We start from the raw sequence: 20,876 nt of genomic DNA, 5'->3' as shown, positions 1-20,876 counted from the left end.
CCACCATGACGAAATTAGTGCCCTCATAAGAAGAGAGAGAAACACCAGAGATTGCTCTCACCATCCTGTGACAGTGCAATACTAAGGTGGCAATCTTCAAGCCAAAAAAAATGGCCTCTGCTAAGAACTGAATCTGTCAGCACTTTGATTTTGACCTTCCCAGTCCCTAGAACTGTGAGAAATAAATGTCTGTTGTTTAAGCCTCCCAGACTTAAGTATTTTGTTACGGTAGCCCAAGCTGACTAAAATGCTAGATGCACTGGTAAAATAAATCTGTATTTTTAATTTCACTGTCATTGTCTTCAGAAACTGTTAAAAAGATATTTTTGGGGGTCGAAGCTGACAGCTACCAGTTTTTACAATTTATTATATGCAGCACTAACAGAGCTAGGCCCTGCAACGGAGACTGCATACTCTAGTTATTCTGTTTTATTTTTGTTTCAACAATAAGAATAATGCCCCTTTTTAAATATTTAAACATTTGCTCTGATTAAACAGTCCACTTCTGCTGACTCACAACAGACCCTGGCCCGGTACCGTTTATTAACTTTCCTATGAACATATTGTTTATAGCAGGTGTCTGATTAACATAACTCGTCACTGAAGGCTCATTGTTGGCCATGTAAGAGAGTAGCATTGCCTGGCAAAAGTTCCAGCTTCTTTATAACCTCATGTATTTGAATCCTAATCAGGTTGCATCCCCTCCTAACTTTCCCTTTTGCTGGATGACTCATACTTGGCTGGCTATTCAAGTGTGTCCTAAGTTCACCAGATCAATACAGAAAACTATTTTAATACGTTTGAATAGATATGGCCTCAGGATACAATGGAACTCTCTTCGCCTTAAAAACAACACACAAACTAAATAAACACAAGAGCCACGGAGATGCTTTTCTTGCAGCGTGGAGAACGAAGGCGATGCTAGTATGACACCAGGGCCTGGCCGTCCTCAGCACCTGTGAAGTGACGCGTTTGCAACAGACCCATGAGAGAAGCCTCGTGCTTGGAATCACACCCCCCAACAAAATGAAGAGAACTCTCATGAATCAGAAATTATCACCTGGGCAATACTAGAGGGTTCCCACAGGCTTGCCTCAGGAGGAGTTTGGAAAGTTCTGAGAGGAGCAGACATTTTCTGAATGGTGATTTTCTTGGCCCCAACACAAGAGATAAGGCAACTGAATAATCTGCTTTTTATCAATCCTAGAATGACTATATGGGCATATGCTACCTTTTTCATTTTTTAGTACTCCATTAATTTTAGAGGAAATTAGGAAAGGTTTTTCTTCCATTTCTCTTACCTTCATACTGGCATGTGTCACTGGCATGTGGCTGGTGACATCTCTTTCTATGGTCCTATCCAAGATTCCACCGTATGAACTGGATCATAGCAGTAAACAAGAAAGATAAGACCCCCTCCCTGTTATAAATCCTGACGCACATTAAGGAGAGAAACAACAAACAAACAAATGTGTGATATAAAATCAGAGATATGTGGAATAAAGGAAGAAATATATTAAAGACGGAGTATAGAGGGCAGAGGACAGTGGAGGAGAGTCGGGTATTTCATAGAAGAAAGTCAGGAAAGGCCTTTCTGAGGAAATGATATTTGAGCAGAGGTATGGGTTGAACTCTTACAAAGTGCTTCATGAAAAAAGAAAATTCTAAATAGAAGGAATAGCAATTTCAAAGAATTTAGCGTATTTAATAAAGTTAAGTCATCAGCCTGCCTGAAGTAGAATAAGCAAGAATGAGGCAGAAAGGTAGAAATCGTATCATTTGTTAGGTGTTTAAAGTGTATTCTATATGTGATATGAAGAAAGTGGAGATTCTTTAAATATTATTTTTAAGCATTTCAGATGTATAAAGAAAAAAAAAGAAAAAAACAAATATCTATGTACCCAGAACCCAACTTAAGAAACATTGCAAGAGAATTAAATCTCCTTTATATCCCAACAGCAAAAGAAGAAATAATATCTTTAGAAATAAATCTATTAAGCAAGATGAAAAGCTGTAGAGATCTGCTGTACAACAATGTACCTAAAAGGTGTGGTACATTTACACAATGGCACACAATTAATACTTGTCCCTAAAAAAGAAGGAAAATACTACCATTTGCAACAACATGGATGGACCTGGAGATCATTATGCTAACTGAAATAAGCCAGGCAGAGAAAGACAAGCACCATATAATTTCACTCACATGTGGAATCTAATGAATAAAATAAGCTAACAAAATAGAAACAGAGTCATATAGAGAACAGATGAGAGCTCTCAGAAGAGAAGAGGGAACAGAGCTGAGTGAAAAAAGTGAAAATATGAAGCAAAACAAACAAACAAAGGAGCCCTCATAGACATAGACCACAGTAAGGTGCTTCCCAGAGGGAGAGGCGGGGTGGGAGGAGGTAGAAGAGGCTGTAGGAGGGCACAGGGAGGGTAAATGGTGATGGAAGGAGACTTGACTTGGGGTGGTAAACACACAATGCAACATAGACATGATGTATTATAGAATTGTATACTTGAAACCTACATAATTTTATTAACCAATGTCACCCCAATAAATACAATTAAAATAAATAGATTTTGGTGGCTTAAAAATATTTGTTAATAAGGTAGATATCATTTTAAGTGCTCTAACTATAATAACATAAAATAAAAAAGAAATAAGCCTAACAAAAATTTATAAGATCTTTAGAAAGAAAAATTAAGAAAACTATGAAAATAAAAAAGATATAAACATAAAATACATAATATAAAAACTAAACATATTGATAAGTAGAAATATTTAACATTTTTAAAAAAGAAGTTCTCTATAAATTATTTTGATATTAACTGCATTTTTAAAGGAACTAAAAAGACTAATATTGACACTTGTTTATTTATTTATTTTTAGAGAGAGGAGAAGGGAGAGAGAAAGGGAGAGAAAGTGTGTGTTTGCCCCTCATGCTCCTTCTACTGGGAAACTGGCCCACAACCCAGGCGTGTGCCCTGACTGGGAATTGAACTGACGACCCTTTGGTTCACAGTCTGGTGCTCAATCCACTGAGCCACACAAGCCAGGCAATGACATTTAACAGAAATGAAAAAGTCCTAGAAGGTCTAAGGCAAAAAAAAAAAAAAAAAAAAAAAATTAGCAGAACTTTCCCTGCCAGGTATAACTCACTGAAAAGCCTTATAGAAATTGGGGTATTGCTCAAGAGATATAACAAGAGTTAAAAAAAAACAACTAGAAATGAAAATTCAGCAGCAGACCCAGATTTAGATGGAAATTTTATATTGCAAAAGTAGCATTGCAAATTTTGCATCTATCTTATATCATCCCTGTATCTTTTCTCTACTGCTGCCACTCCAGAACTAAAAATCTATATGGAGCTCAGATTCAGCTATGATGGAGAGCTCTTCCTTCACACAAAAATCTCACCATTTCACCAGGAGCTTCCAGAAGTTTCACCTGGGAGAAACTCAGCGGCATTTATGACTGTTAGGATTTTAAGAATCTTGGAAGGTTTTAGTTTTGCCCTTGGTTTTTAGTGATGACAGATTCTTACCCTGTACCAAGCTTAGCCTCTTTCCTGATACTAACTAGGGTTCTCTAATATGTGTAAACTCCTAATACAGCTCTTTCTTCCTTGGTGGGAAAAAGAAAGAGGTAATCAGTATTCTGAATTGGCTGTTTTCCTTTACCACTCATGCCTTTATGCTTTTACTGCATATCTATGTACTCTTAAACAATATAAAATATCAGATTGAACACCCCCAAAATTTTTACATAACTTGTGTCCTTTCCAATCTTTTTCTTTACTCATTATTTTTAAAATAATATTTATTTATATTGCTACATGTAGTATTAGGTCACAACCTGAGTAGTGTTTACTATATAATTCATTGATATTTTTATAGGTCTGATGTAATTTATAATATGTCTTTAAAAAGAATTAAAGTGTGGGAGGTAAGGAAGTAGACTTGGCAAATAAACAACATTTTGAGGAGTTGCTTATAAAGGAAAGCAACTATAAAGGGGTGGTAAATAAAGAATAAGAACCAAATGATTACATGGCATCCCAGGAGGGTAAAAAGGAAAATTTGACAGCAAACTCATATGCTCTTGAGAAAGAGTCCAGAGGAGAAGAAATAAATAATAAAGGAGAGACAGGAAATAATCAGGAGTAAAGAAAGTAAAGACAGGGGTAAAATCATTGATTAGACCAGAGAGAATGGGGCACTGTGGTCACGAAGGGAAGTTAGGGAAAGTTCATCCATGGCAAGAGGGAAAAAAGCAGGCTGAGAGCGTGTAGATGCTGAGAGGTTGATAGACTGAGAGACAGGAAGATAAGATAGTCTTTTCTAATTGCATCTGCTACGTCAGTCTCACGATAGACACAGTCAATAGAGAGAAGAGAAAGGCAGAGGTGTTTAAAGTTTGAGGAAGGCCAAGATCATGTGCAATATTAATCTGAGAGAGGAGGAGATTGAAAAAATGGAATAAAATTGCCTTACAGTTTAGAGGGGCCACTTGATATTTGTGAGCAGGAAATGAAAATGAGATAAATCAGCATGATGTGTTTTTCTCCATCCATGCCATGGTCATGAGCTTGAACTAGGCAAAAAGTTCACTCTATCAGATTCATTCTCTTGGAAACTAAGTCTGAGAAGCATGAGGAAGTTGAAACTGCATGCAGGGGTCCCATGACATAAATCTAAGCTGATGCAATGAAGGGTGAAAAACCTGATGGGTGAGGAATACTGTGTATAAAGTGAAGTTAATGGATTGAATGTCCCCATGTGGTTACACATTTATCAAAGAAGGGGAACTAGAAAATATCAGCCAGGAAGATGTTGATGAGATGGTTAGAGATTAAGAAACTTCAAGAAAGAGGTTGGAAACTTCAAGAAAGACTTACATTTATCAGTAATGACAAAATCTAGTTATAACTAAGGAAGTCAGTAGCTATAAGAATATGATCATTAGAAATGAGGACTGAAGAAAACGAGAACTTGAGTTGCCAAATGCTTCCAGAACACTGAAGGGATGCAAGGCAGCTGGAGGTCAACAGAAAAAAAGTCCTCAAGCCATGACCAATGCTGCAGTCCTGAAAAATGGTTACAGTTACAGAGCAAGTTATTATCGTAGGCCAACCAGTTTAGAATACGGGAGTTGGTAATAGACCTGCCATGAAGAACACGGGATTAGGAGTGTTTCTAACAAGGACTGATTCTAGGTATCTATAAAAATCACAAATGTATAGCATAAGCAAGGGGTATGCAGTAGTTACATTAGCAATCATCTCATCCTTGAAAGGCAGTATTACTCTTTACTCTTCATAAAAATCACTTTTTTTTCCAAAGGGCAGATTAAGCAGATTAAGATTTACCTGCTAAGAAACGGTTAGCTGATACGGGGCATGCATGCAAGGCAGGAGGCCTCACTCCGCTACAAGCGCACAGGCAGGCAGGTCACCAGCAGGACACTTGAGCCCATTCCCAGTCCAGTGATAGTTCCATCCTCACTCACCTCCCAACGTCTTTAGAATGCCAGCAAAGAATTAACTTTTTAATCCATTCAAATTTATTTCTTACTTTAAAAATATGGGTACATTAACTTCCTTTGAATCAAAAATATTTGGAATGCATTTTACAACTTATTTAAATATATTAATATACTATGAGGCCTTGGTTAAGAGCCACTAGGTTAAGTGATTTTTTTAATATTAAATATAAATATCAATGTTAGAAAATAGGCACAATAAATTGTAGGCATACATTCAATTTTACATCTTCTCTGATTAGTACTATGAATGAAACTCCACCAAAAGTAAAGAGAAATAGAAAGTTCTGATATCTACTTTTATTATAGGTAATTATTAGTGCCGGTGGGAGTTACTACTAACTATAATACACCTGCTATGCAAGTGTGCTTATATGTTTTTACATCAAAAGATGCCAAGTATCTTTTAAATATGAAAATCAAGCCCTCTGTATCCAAACAACATCTATATCTAAGCAAAATCAGCTGAAAATATGTATGGTGCTTCATCATACTAAAAAAATATATACAAGCATTGGTAGATAAAGAATTATTGGCAGGAATACTTTCATAAAATAGAAACACAATATCTTCATGATAGAAATATGAGATATTTACATTAGAGTGCCGGGAAAACTATGTTCTAAAAGAAGCTTGCTCCAAAAACACCTCTCATAATAGACCAATATGACTCTGATAAAAAAAAAAAAAAGACATCTACACAACAGCATTAAAATGCTGACTTCAATGTGGAAACAGTACCAGAATTTTAAATTTTGGAAATTGAAATACCAAGATGAAACTCTTATGGACTTCTAGCTCTAGAGGTAACCTCTAAGAAAACATGGCTCAAGCATTAACAATTGGCTTCCACACTGCCAGGCTAGCAACATCCCACAAGAGGCTTGGTTTTACCCACCTGAATCATGAGCTTTCATTTCAGTACCACTTATAATTTATATAGAGGTGATAGACTTCACAGCACAGGAGCATGGTGCCTAATTGAGGCTAACTATTTTTTCAAAGTTTGATTCACAAATGCTAGAAAATGTTCATGTCCAAAGGTGACTTAAGGAGCAGATTGAGTAAGAACTGCAAAACTTATTTAACTTAAAAGGGATGAAAACTATTTTAAGTCCTTTAGAAGATTTCACTTCATTGCAGGAATTAACAGGACTCGAGATCAAGTGAAATGCCAGAAAAAAACAAAGCTCTTTAATGCTACGTTTGTTTATGAGGTTGGAATAAATATACTATAACATAAAATTTTGCATTTTATAATAATGTCTGATGAAAATTTTTTTTCCACTTATCAGAGACTTGCATAGCAAAGTTGTTCTCACCAGGGAGTTTATATTCCTGACATTATAGTAACTTAATCATATAAAACAAAGACTTGCTAGTGGGTTTCAGCATGTTAGGAGTATTGGGAGTATAATCTTAATAAACGGTGATCTAACAAAAGGAGCCTAAAGCCTTGCTCTTTAACAGACTTATGAAAGTAATTATACCTTTATTGAAGTTACTCCATTCTCAAACCCCTATTGTTCCTGCTGTTTCTTAAAGATGGTTATTTTCTACTTAAAGAAAACGTACAGGCTTTAGAAGAATAGCTGGTGTTAAGTAGTATTACAAGATTTAATCAGATTCTCTGTGCAGCTTATAAAACAATGGTACAAATATTTCAACCCAAATAATAAAAGACTCGAAGGTTTAAAAAAACCAAATGGCTAATTAGAGTAACTCACTAATTGGATAACAACTCACAAGCCTATAGGAGGACAGGATAGAACACATCGTTAGCATAGACTTTGGCAGGCTTTGCACAGCCATGGCTAGGGTGAGGGACTGCATTAACAGAGTTGCATAATGGAAGATGAGACAAAATGTCAAGAACCATCTTCTAAGAAGTGTTAGGAGAGAAAGCAGGCAGAATTGTAAGGAGCAGGTGCTCGGATTAGGTAGCTGAAGCAAGATGGTGACAGACAGATCTTTCAGGATTGCTCTTTGCCCCCAGGGTTTGACCTCTAGTTTATTCAGAGGTATTAAAGCTCTAGGGAAAAATGTTTAAATAGCTCCTACTGACACAAAACTGATTTATATCCAAAATCTAATTTGCATTGTGCATTTGGAAACATTCATTTCCAATAGGCAGATGACAGGTGAATAAGGGACTCAGAACAAGAAGAATTCTGTTGGGAAAAGCAACGACGGATCTCAAGGAGTGATCTGGATTTTTTGAGTCAGCAGTTTCAGTAACATCTTGCCCTCTCCTGTTATCCAACAGCAGACAGACTTTCCACCACTCAGTGTTACCAGCTGCCCTGAAAACTCTAATTTGCTTCGCCCACAATCCTTTCTGTATTAAACCCTTGTCTTTCTTTTATTATCTAGTTAACTCATCCTACAATAATGAACTCCAGTCTTAAGTATTCCCTATAACATTTTCTGATTTCCAAACTTAAGACATAATTCATATTTGTATCATCTTAGCACTTGATACTGTGAATGTGTAAGCATGTATAACACTATTTTTCTAGTTAGACATGTGCATGTCCCTCCAGTTATTAGGAGGGCTCTGAGACCTCTGACCATGTTGTATGCCACAGCACATGTTAAGAGCTTCAAAGATGTTTTCTGAATATATTTGCAACAACAATTTTATCAAAAAAGATTCTGGATGCCACAACCAAGGAAGGCATTCATTTAATATGTCTAATGTGTTTTCATTTTGCTATAGGACTTATCAATTAGAGAAGAGAATATGCTTCTAAATCTCACAGGGCTGAAAGCATTAGAGAATATCTACTAAATAGCAGGGGGAAGGGTGGCTGTCTGCTATACGAAGGCTATAGACACCACTGACAAAATCTTTATTTATTTGTAATGCATGGACCCATAAGAATATGTGGGACAAACCTTAAACATTTCTACAATGTTCTAGGGTTATGTAACACAAATAGTTCAAACCCTGCCAAAGAATTTTATGGCAGTACAATTCAGGGCTCATTTCCCTAGTGAGGTGGAGGTGATAGTAGGAAAAAGAACCTGCACCCTTCGCATTGGCAGCATTCATAACATAGGTGACAGGAAATAAACAGAGAGAAGCTACAGTTCTGTTAGCCAGAGATTCAGCCTGAGTTGGGGCAATGACAAGCCAGTCAGAAATTTCATAGGCATATTCCGGAAATGAGAAAGTCATAAAAGAACTTGATAACCTCTGCACACAACCTAAGCTCACTGGGAAACAATGGGAATAAACAGGAAAAACCTAAGAGTGCCAGTGGAAAGTAAAAAACAAGGCAGACATGCAGCTGAACATTGAATGTGCCCCCCAGCCCACAAGGATACATTTGCAGAGGGTAGAAACATGAGGGGCCAAGCTGTTTAAGTAAATGTTCTGCTCAATCATAGGACGACAACTAAGTTATGCAGATTAGAGATAACCTTTTGAGAAGCCATTCTAAAACTATAAAAATTAAAATAATAACTGAGCACAGAAATGAAGAGCCAAACGCTATGGTGGGCAGACAGATCAGATTCCGCATATTAAGTCTAGGCAAGTTACTAAATTAACAGATAAACCTTTGGAATACGGGAGGTTGAATCCATACTTGCAACAACATATTAGCTAAAATGTCCAGTATTAAACAACTTTAAAAAATGAATCATTCAAATAAACAGAGAAGTGTGACCCATACTCAAGGAAAAATAGCAGTCAATAAAAACTGACTATTGTTAGATCTAGTAGACAAAGACCTCAAAGTGCTGCTATACATATGCTCAAATAATTGAAATAAATTATATTTTAAAAATTAAAGGAAATATGACAGTTACTCAAAATTAGGATTATCAAGAGAAATATAACCTATAAAAAGTAACTAAATGGATTCTAGAATTGCAAATGAAAAATTTACAGCATGGGCTCAGCAACAGATCTGAGAAGGCAGAAGGAAGAAAGAGTGAAACTTGAATACATATCAATAGATACCCACTCTTAAGAAAAGAACAGATATTTTAAAAAATAAACAAATACCCCCAGAGACCTCTAGGATAGTATTAAGTATATTAATATGTGTTTAATAGAAGGCCTAGGAAGAAAAAAAGAGAAAGAAAAATGTGCAAAAATGATTAGTTAAAAAATTGCCAAATTTGATGAAAAGCATCAATATAGAGATCCAAAATCTTCAACGACCCCAAAGTATGATAGACACAAAGTGATCCATGATCCACACCTACTTAGGTTGTTTAGCCACACAGTCTGTGGTATTTGTTATGACTGCCCAAGCAGACATATACTAGGAAATACCTATGCTAACAGATGATGTTGCAGATCAAGTGGACACTCCACAAGCTAAGTCACTACATAAATGACCTCCATCTTTGTTTAACCACAATCACAGAAAAAGAGAATGGACTGAGATTAAATCTTGGTAGATAGAAGCTAGAAATCAGAATTAACCTCTTTCAGAACAACAATGAGTTCATCGACTGAGATTTGTACCAGCAACATAACAATAGAGGGTGATCACATTTTTATTATATAAAAAGGAAGACATTGCCAGAGGCTTTCCCCAAATGTTAATGGTGGCACTCAGAGACCCTTGTAAGACTGGGCTACCTGTTCTAGTTGGCCCCTAGTCAGTAGCCTCATGTCACTTTGGAACATCAGATTTCTAGTATTTTTCATTTTATCTTTTTTTTAGTGTATATTTTTAAAATTTTCATATAAAGTGAGAAGGTGGTTAAATTTTATTAGAGGTAACATTCTTCATCCTTTACTATCAGCATTTCCCAGTGTCTCACATCTCTTCTACCCTAGGATCCTCTACTACCTTTTTAAACCCTGTGCTCCAAGGAACAGGAGGTCCAGATATAGTAAGTTTGTCTCTAACTAGTCAGGGAGTCTGAAGTGAATCACATTCTATCACAGGCCATAGTTTCTTCAGATGTGTCGCATATGTCAGGTTAAGTAACATGTAAGTACCTTGTATATATTTTACTTTAAGATCTTTGTCTGTGCCTCCACAGTAAAAATAGACTTGTCTTCATGGTTGTTTTCTGTACACTTTAATTTCAGAAAATAAACTAAAAGTTCTATTTACATGTTTCAAAAATACTGGAAAACCTTCAAAGTTTAACTGTCTAAAAATTAGGCAGATGTGAGAATAGATAATATAGAACCACAATGTATTATTTTCCTTACTTTCAGGTATGCTATTCTATTGTTATTAGTTTCATTCACTAGATTTAAATGAGTATTAAGTAAGGTTCTCATGTTTGCATAGCCTTCAGTTTTTAAGATCAGCCTGTACATGCAGCCTCAAGTTGCTTCATTCTCCCAAAGGAAGGTTTTCAGATGAAAATCATGTCCTCGGTCACAAATTTTTTTTTGTTACCATAGTGATAAGAATGAAGAATTTTAAAAAGCTAAAAATACCTGAACGCATACAGTTTTAGGAATTTGACCTACTTGGTGTCATATACTAAAGAAGTTAATCAATTGAATTAACTACATATGCATTAGGTGAGCTATTCTGCTGAATGAAAAAAATGCGTGGGTTGCACACCTGGAACTATTATCCACAATCAAAGAAGTCAGTATGAATGAAGATGACTGACAAACTAAAGAGGATAAAATCAGATTCTCTTAAAAATGGAATATTTTCTAGAAGCAGGCAGAAAACCATTACTTTAGCTCCATTTCCATATTTTTTGTTTCCATTATTTAGAATTTCACCATTTTAAATAAAAGTTTCTTATGCATCAAAAGAATCTTTCTAATTTCTTTTGGAGCAACCTAATGGACGTATATTTAAAATTATGTTAAAGTGGCTCGTTTCCATAATGCAAAGCCTCCCAATTTTAGGCATTGTAATAAAACAATGTTTTTAAACTAAGTTTTTTTTTTTAATTTTAGTTTTTATGAGAAATTTAATAGCCTCAGTCATTTAAGAAAATCTACTATATTGCAAGGCATTAAGCTGGTCTGTGAAATATCAATAAAAGGCAGTACTTGCTGTCAAAAATGTTATAATCATTCATTTTTCATTACATTGACTTTTAAAGTGTCTGCCATTTTAATATGGAAAGAGCACTGAACTTCACTTGAAGAGACCTGGAAAAAGTTCCAGTTCCATTAATGAGCTTAGAAAAGTCTCTTTCTAAATCTCAGGTCTCTCATTTCTAAAATGAGCATAAATGAGCATGTCCCCTCCTCCGGAACACGGGTCATTATAATCATCAAAAGAGATGATAGGGGTGGAAACCAATGGGTGACATTCAAAAAATAACCTCTATAAAAATGAATCACTATATAATTAGGTTAAATATTTAAACATTTTCAAAATAATTAACAAAATTTATTTTTATAATGAAGCATACTTCAAATTATTTGAGAATAATAATAGCAAACATTTATTGAGGACATATAATGGAAAACACATTTTATATGAATTATTTCATTTAAACCTCACAACAGTCCAAATACTTAGATAATATTATCTTCCTTTTATAGTTGAGCAAAATGAGGTATATCAGAGATAAATTATCCAAAGACATACAACTAAGTAAGTGGTGGAGCCAGAAATTAAACACAGGCAAGTTAATTCCAGAGCCATGCTTCACATCTAAGCCTTTATGATATTGTCCAAAATAATCAGTAGAGAAAACGTCTCTATGAAATTTAATTTGAAAATAAAAACCTATATTTTAAATTATCAACAACAGCCCTGGCTGGTGTGGCTCAGTGGACTGAGGACCAGTCTGTGAATCAAAGGGTCACCAGTTCGATTCCCAATCAGGGCACATGCCTGGGTTGCGGGCCAGGTCCCCAGTTGGGGGTGTAGGAGAGGCAACCACACATTGATGTTTCTCTCTTTCTCTTTCTCCCTCCCTTCCTCTCTCTCTCTAAAAGTAAATAAATAAAATCTAAAAAAAGACAGCTTTAAAAAATAAATAAGTAAATTACCAACAACAATCAGTATAAATTTCTGAAATGTCTGATTAATTTTATTTTGTTATATTTAATTTTTCATTGTATTATTAGTTATTATAAAGAAAAGTAGAAATAATTTAAATATACAATAGTAAATACATTATAGATTATTACTCAGTCATAATTACTACTGTAAAAAGTGTTTATCACTTAGAAACTTGTATTGTTAAGCAAAAAGAGAAGATTTGCACCCTGGTTGGTGTGGCTGAGGGTACTGAGTGTTGGCCTGCAAACCAAAGGGTCGCCAGTTCAATTACCAGTCAGGGCACATGGCTGGGTTGTGGGCCAGGTCCCTAGTAGTAGGGGGCAAGCAAGAGGCAACCACACGTTGATGATTCTCTCCCTCTCCTTCTCCCTCCCTTCCCCTTTCTCTAAGAATAAATAAAATCTTTTTTTAAAAAAGCAGATTTTCAAACATGTAAAAAATAACCTCAATTTTTATAAAAACAATGTTTTATGCACAGAAAAATACTGGATAGACTTCAAATGTTAATAATTGTTATTTCTTAGTAATTTTATGTATTTCTGTATTCCCAAATTTTCTATAATGTTTTTGTCATCAGGACAAAAGCTGCTTAAACAAACAAACAACCCAATCATGACCACTAAAGCACAAAGCGACTTAGATGTTTCCGCTATTCTGATAACACATATTTATTAAGAGTCTCGAAAAGCATTCTAGGTACTAGGGATCCAGCAGTGTTAACACAAAGCCCAGGGGTAAAGAATTAGGTAAATTTACACTATGAACTAACAAAAGAAGGGAAGAATGTCAAACCTTTGATGACTCTTCAACCTTGTCACTGTGATCTGAAACGCACCTTCCAACTAGCATGACAGCTCTATCCACCATTTAAAAGGGCCCTGATATGTTTGCTTACCTTTTATTCTCAATTAACTTGTGAATATAGCCATGCTGTCCTCTCTCAATACAGCAGCAAGCCATGATAGTGGTATGAACATAGGAAGAAATGTTGAGAATAATCTCAAGGTGTTAAGGAAAATTCATCAAGACTTTTCACATCCCAATGACAATTTCCACCTCTTTACCAGGGCTTAGAAAAGGAGGAATGTCGCTCCACTTAAATATTTTCATACAACACTATTCTTTCATTTATTTACTCCTCAGAAAACTAATGGCCTCCTAACTGTAAAATTTTATTATATTGAAATAATTTACAGTGTTTAAACATTTATGTTCTTTAGTACCAGATCGAACCATCTACAAGAATTCTTATAGCATCAGTATTTAAAATATGGTGATTTAAAATACACTGTTAGATGTAACTTATAGCAAAAAAAAAAAAAATACTAAAAGCTTAAAAAGCTAAAATCTCCTTCGCCTAAAGAAAATTCATTGTATGAACTTTTAACTTTTAAATCTATTTCTTCATATATATTAAAGTCAGGTAAAATAAATTTGAAGGAAAGGATTTACTAGACAAGTTAAATAAAAGAGAAGGTAGGAAGGAAAGAAAAAGGGAGGAAAGAGGAAGAAAAAAAAAGGAAGAAAATGGAAAAAACAAACCAACCCTGAAAAACCACTTGCCTCTGTGGACCAGGTCCCAAACCTGATCGATTTGCTGCTGGGTTGGGAAATGACCACAGTCATTGAAGTACTTTAGGAGCTCACTTCTTTCTAACCCTTGCCAGTCTTCTTTCTTGGCAAACATTGTTTCATAGACTAAAAGGAGAAAGAGAGATGAAAGAGAATATTTTCTCTATAAACAATATCTCAGGTACAAACCACCTAAAAAGTTTCACCTAGATTTGAGGAAACTTGAACCCCAGTTTTCATTTTATGTCTAATGATAAGCCTCCATTCTTAGAGCTGCCCTGGATCAACCTCCTACAGAAGGTCGGAGGGAGGTGAAATTCGCACTTGCTTCCCCAAGGAGAACACTGGCGTCCTCCAGCCCGGTGTACGTGACAGCTGTCTGCAGACCTGACAGACATGAATGCTCACACTACATCATAAGACATAGCTTTTATGTCAAGATTTCTGGGAGGCCCGATTCTGCTGACCCATTTCAGTATTCATTGTTTATTAGTTCCCTCAATTTTTCATCTCTCTTGGACTTCTACCCACATTCTAACTATTGGAATGACTGATTTGCCTTTGAAATGATTTCTCTCCTTTTGCTTTGGCCCCTAAATGGAACAATGTCTACTTTTTCACTGATTGCTTGTAGTCTTGCTTCCTAGTTTCAGGTACTTGGCTACTCATAGTTGAAGGCTATGACAGAAAACCACTCAGGTAGGCCATCCCTCACCTGTCTCCCATACTTGGCATTAGAAAGGGAATTGATGAATTGATGCATACATTTTGCAAGTGTAGTTCTCCGTAAACATTTTATTTTTTCTTTTCAAAATGGTGATATTGAGTCACTATTCTTAAGTATATGGATTAGCCCCATGAAGCTGATTGTTAATTAGCATTTACAGGATGACAGGTTTTACCTCAGCAGTTTTAGCTCTGAAGCATGAGCTCTAGATGACAAAGGGCACCAAGAGAGGTTTCTAACAAAATGAATGTATCATCTTGGCACACAACCATATGGATTTCAACTTTCTATTCATTCATTCATTCATTCAGTTGAGGTGGACAGTCATGAGACATTGACAAATTCAAGCAATATTTAGGGATCATCTAAAAATGAGTAGCTCTTCCAGATCCTGAAGCACAGCAGTAAAATAAACATAAGTTCATGTTTAGTATATCTATGACTTTTTCTCTCATTTCAAATAAGCAAACTAGAGCATTTGCTGCTGGTGTCCCCATCCATACTATCTCGTCCCTTCTGTGTCTATGCATGCTGGCCTGACTTTTAATTGTCAGCATCTGCATTTCATTGCCTAAGGGCTCCCTCTGGCTGCTGGACTCTGCTGTGCCCACCTGAGCAGCAAGCCAGAAGTTCCAGAAAATTAAAGTCCCCACTAGAGCAGCCCTCAACCACAGACTGGGGAGAGCTGGTGGATAAAGACCCAGCACTTGAGACAAGTTGGCTGAACTGTTCTCTAGAGAAATTAAGCTCCGGTTGCCCACATGATACTCTGCTTGATAAAACGCTCTTTTTGGACTTCCATCTCTTCCCTGTCACATTTCCCCATTCTGCTAACAGTACTTCCTGGGATCAACACACAAATCAGTTAGTTGTACTTGAATTCTTATCTCAGGATCTGATTCTAGAGAAACCCAAACTAACAAAAAGAACATCACTTTTTACTTAAATGTTAAAGTAAATATATTTCTCCTTCAGTTAGCATACATGCCTCTATTAGTTTTTTCTTGAATTGATCCATTTTAGATGACTCTCACTAGATCAGACTGATGCACATGTTAACATTATGGCTCTGTAACTATATTGATACATAACAATGCCTTTAACCTGTATATTATGCCCTAAAAGCAAACGTTTGGCAATACACTAGCAGAATTAATCTAGGCAGGTATAATTAGGATCAATATAAAGCTTAAGTCATGAAAATTAATGAAATTTTCTGTTCATTGAAAGATATCAAAAAAGGTGCATAGATACTTGCCAGCTACCAAATATCACCCGATTAGCAATCAAAATATGTAAAAGATGGAAAATTTCCAAAGAAACATAAAGACAAATAACTACTCGCAAATTCCATGGACTCGAGTTACTTCAGACCTCAGTGCAAATGATGCCTTAGTTGGTAATGTTTTTAATCATTCATTTAGCTAACTCTCTTGTACTGTTCAGATTCTCTGGTGGACAGAGCACCATTGGTCCCAACTAGACTTCTTTACATGCTCATGTCAGCCTATTCTTAAAAAACCACCCGAGTGATGTGTTCCAATATAAATTGCACCATAGTCTTTGGTTCACAGCACTATGCTGTCTGCAGACTTCCCAGCTCTGTCAAAGTAAAATCCAGTGGACTATAAGCCTGATGCAGCCCGTGTGCACACTGCCTGGGCCTCTCCCATCTCACTGTGCTCTGCTCTGGCTCACAAGCCCATCCAGTGCGCCAGCCTCCCCGCTTCCTCCCACAGCACCTGCCTCGACCTTCCGGCCTTGCTTCTCCCCCTCCCCAGAGCCTTCCCCCTACTTCACTTTCTTTCAATCTTTTACTCAAATTCTCAGTTGGAAACTGCCAGAGTCCAGACTGGAAAACATAACCACATTAGGCTTTTGGGTTTTTCCAAACTGAAAAGGTTATTTTTAGATGCAAAAATAGTGTAATCTACAGTTACATATCAAGGAGGGGAAATCATGGAAAGTACAAGTAAGAAAAATAAGCAAGATTCTGTAAGGTTAAAAAATGAATTTAGTGACAGAGTTTGGGGGAGGAAGATAAGGCTGAGTAAAAATAGTGGGGCATTTAGAGATTTGGAAGTCAGTAGCTAAAAATAAAGTGAGCGGAAAAGAAACAGTGGTCAGCGTGATAATGTTCGGGTCCTAGTACATACTTTAATACATATTACTACAGCTGTACATTCATACCAGATTATGGAACATAAAGTTACTATCTGCAGAAGGGTATTATTTCAGAAAAGACTTCACTTACACTTTTTTCTATCCATCCATTCCTCTAACTCGGCAAAGTTTATAATTTGCCTCGTCCTCCAAAGACCAAGTCGATACTTAACGCGATGGATTAGTCTGCAGTACATGTTTATAGCCGCTCTCAAATTTGGCCCATGATACAAAGCCTATAAAATAGCAACATAGACAGGAAAGTGCCTTATAGATTTCTGCTATTTATATTTGATTTGATTTTGTCCCTTTCGTTTCATCTATCTCACCCAGTTTCTTGGCTTATGTGTATATTTATTGTTTCTTGACTAGATTGGTTAAATGCATGCATTATACAGTAAGATAATCTCCCTGATGTTCAAATAATTCCAGTGAGTTTCTTTGTCATCAGATACTTAGACTTCCCACAGAACAGAGCTTTCAGCAACAGATACTTTTATAGGAACTTCCTAGGGTGATGTCCAGATTTCTATAATAAATAGCCTACCCGGCCAGAAAAGGAAAAAAGTAAAGTTTTATTAAAGTATTATTTCATAATGAATAATTCTTGTCTAAGATATACATTTGAGGTCCTAAAGTTCTTGTATTTTCATCTTTTGAAAACTGTATGTTCATGCCTTTTGCCTAGTTTTCACTGGACTTTGTTTGGCTATTATTGTTGATTTCTAAAAATGTTGACTGTTAAGAAAATTAACTCCTTTTAGCATATGTGCAAATTTTGCTTTATCAGTTTACCTTTCATCTGTAACTATATTCTTCTGTCTATGAATTTTCTATACTCCAATAGACTTTTAAAATTAAAGCATTCATCTATTTGAGGGTATTTTTGTTTTCTAAATAGTCAGTTCCATTTTATTTATCAATTTAATTATTTTTACATTTTACATCTTCTAGTTCATTAATATCTTAGTTCTACATATCTTTATTAATTCATTTCTTAGCCTTTTTCCCCTGCTCTCAACTTCTTGAATTAAAGACTTAATTCACTATTTTAATTATTTTTAAGAATGTATTTAAAGGTCATGAATTTTCCTGAATCAGCTTTCCACTGATGTGCTTTGCATACCATTTTACAAGTGAAAAAACTGAAGCATAAAATCTTTAAATAACTCTCCTAAGGTCCTATAACTTGTAAGTTGCAGAATTGGTATTGAAATTAAAACAGGAACACTCCAGAGCCTACACTTTTATTTATACACTATATTCCTATTAATTTAAAGTTAGTATTTTCACCATTCTGTGAATTTTTTCTTTTGGTTTCTTTCCTAGCAGATTTCCTTTTATAACACTTAAGATCATTCTTGCTTTTGTCATTTATTTTGTTTTGAGTGACTCTTTAAAGGTTATTTTTAGCATTTTATTTTTTTTACTTTGCTTAACTTTGTGATTTTTCTGATATTTTTAAATGCTATGCTTAACTCTATAGTTCTTAATTTAGCAAAATTATTAATAAAATATTGCTTAATTTGCTTGAATGAAAAAATTAATTAGCATAATGTCACTACTTTCCTCTTCTTTCTCCTTCCATCTGAATTCCATCAGAAGTTGGGCAAATTCTGAATGTTTGCTAACATCTTTCTACATTTAATAACATTTTCCAATGTCTATTTTTAACCTGCATTTTGTTCCACAGGCCCTTGTCATTTTTTAAGAAATAAATAATGAATTGGAATGTTCCCCACTCTATGAATCTTAGTGGGAGGCAGAACTCAACCTCCGACAGCTCGGAGATACAGATCGGATGCGTATGACCCAAGCCTCCTGTGTTGCTACGAAGCAGACAGTGACAAAGTTCATCCATTATCTACACCAGCCCTAGGTTTTGAGTTGAAACTAATAATGCTTTTAGAAGCAAAATAGAGGGAAATCTATGTGTGTGGTAGAGCAAGCGTGGCAGCAGTATCCATTTTTCAAGAGCAGTATCCGTGGAGGAGGCCGGAATACCCAGGATTCAGTATCTCCGTCAGGCTCTCTCTGGGCAGGATTTGGCTGGAGTCCTAGGAGCTACATTCACTATCCCTTCCTTCTTAGGAGTGTAATTCTCAGACCTCTGCCCAATATTCTTCTCAGTATCTCTCCACCTAAATATGTCAGCAGGTTTCTTTTTACTATAATTAAGAATCAAGTGATGTTTTCATTGTACCCCAAAAACATAAGCCAAAAGGTCCCTGCTTGGCGTGCGCTGCTTAGATAGATGATGACATCTGCAAAGAGGGCAGGAGCTTTGGGCAGCTGCCACCAAAGCCTAACTGAGTATCTTTCCCTCTGAATTTAATAAATATTCTTTGGGGGACATGTCTTGTGAGGGAAACCGCAGGGCTGAGGCATTCGGAGGATTACAGGAGGTCTTCATGGTCAAGTTGCTGTTCTCATTACAGCATGGCTCTCTGCCAGGCTTCTGCAGGGAAGGGTGCCTCAGCTATGACGCTATGCGCTCTCCAGTATGCACATCTTTACATTTCTAGGCATTTCTCAAGATAGAATTTATCAGAAAAATGTACAAATTGATATTTATAACAGCAACATTATAAAAGACTCATGGAAAATTAGACTGGTTATAATTATTTAAATCCCTCTTGACCTAAAGGGTAAATGTATTATACTCATCATATCTCAACATTTAAAAAAAATTTTAGTATGCCTTTTTAGTCTGCCTTTTGTTTGATATGATTATGTCTTTTTAAAAATATGTAATGAATTCACTGCTTGTTTGGAGAATTCCACTACCATATCACACTCAGTGGGATTTAATTTATTTGATTTTCTAGCAAGAGTAGCCTCTTTTCATGTTTACTAGCCATTTATGATTCTCCTCCTGTAAAGTACTAGTTTATGCCGTCTACCTATTTTTCTATTATTATGTTTTTATCAGTTTATGGGATAGGTGTTTACATGTTGTCATTTTTAACCCTTGTGCAATATTTCAGCAAACTTTTTTTACAGTTTAACTTTTTAAAAAATGTTATAGATCTATAAGCAGATCTCTTGACCATATCCATTGGTTGAAGTCTATAGTTGTCTAGACACATATAGGACAGTGTCCCGAAGGCTCTTTATTCAAAATCTTATAAAAACAAAAAGAAAAGGTTTTTAAATGACTAAACCTATAGACAATGAAATAAAAATTGAATATCCTGAATAGTTATCTTAAGTACACACACATAAACACACACTTAAACATACACACTAGAGATAACACTAAGCATGATTTTTGTATTCATTTCCCCACCTCCTAAAGAATTAATGAAGTCCTTAGCCATATACATGTAGCTATAGGACATGTCTCTCTCCTGGGTTTGGTTCTTCTCTTTTTCAGGCCTCTTCTCTGTGTCCCCTGACCTAGGTCAGAATAATGATATTTATTACTATCTTTAGCATGTGCTCAATCATTCTATATTTAATTGCTTGGTAGGAAGACGAAGTACACGTTCTTGGCTGTCCGTATCACCAAATCGTGTTGGCTTCCAATGCACTCTGTAAAGCCTCAGCAGACGCGCCTGACGACCCCAGAACCAGTGCCTCCTTCTGTGAATGCAACTACAGCTCTCCGCGTCAGCGCCTGGATGTGAGCACGCCCCAAATGGGCCGACACGATCAGAAGGGAGTTGGATCTAACCTCAGGTTTTGACCTAATATTCCAACGTCCATGGTGAGCCTGATTTGAGAAAAGAATTCACAAGTTTGCCATGATGACTGGATACTATTGTTACCAGAATGCCCTAATGTTTTAAAGTTCCCAGAGCCAGACAGAGTTAGGTTTGATTCTCAAAATTTGAGTATGTCATCGGCGAGATGACAAGTTGCATTACCTTGCTGCCTTTTTGTAACTACTAAATATAATTATACA

The 20,876-nt window shown here is 36.0% G+C and overlaps 1 protein-coding gene across 1 annotated transcript in view; it reads right to left on the bottom strand.

The window, feature by feature from the left end:
• The window catches only part of IQCM (IQ motif containing M), a 317,441-nt gene that overhangs the window by 92,287 nt on the left and 204,278 nt on the right, over positions 1 to 20,876 (bottom strand). The window contains exons 12-13 of the mRNA XM_054595688.1: positions 17,061 to 17,205; positions 14,071 to 14,205 (exon numbers count right to left, since the gene is read on the bottom strand). Of these exons, the coding sequence (XP_054451663.1) occupies positions 14,071 to 14,205; positions 17,061 to 17,205 (280 nt within the window). The remainder of the gene's footprint in view (positions 1 to 14,070; positions 14,206 to 17,060; positions 17,206 to 20,876) is intronic.

This window comes from Pteronotus mesoamericanus, unplaced genomic scaffold (genome assembly GCF_021234165.1).
Source record: "Pteronotus mesoamericanus isolate MK-2021 breed Mesoamerican mustached bat unplaced genomic scaffold, CSHL_Meso_final contig_163, whole genome shotgun sequence".
Lineage (NCBI taxonomy): Eukaryota > Metazoa > Chordata > Mammalia > Chiroptera > Mormoopidae > Pteronotus > Pteronotus mesoamericanus.
This window is presented reverse-complemented; position numbering and strand designations above follow the sequence as displayed.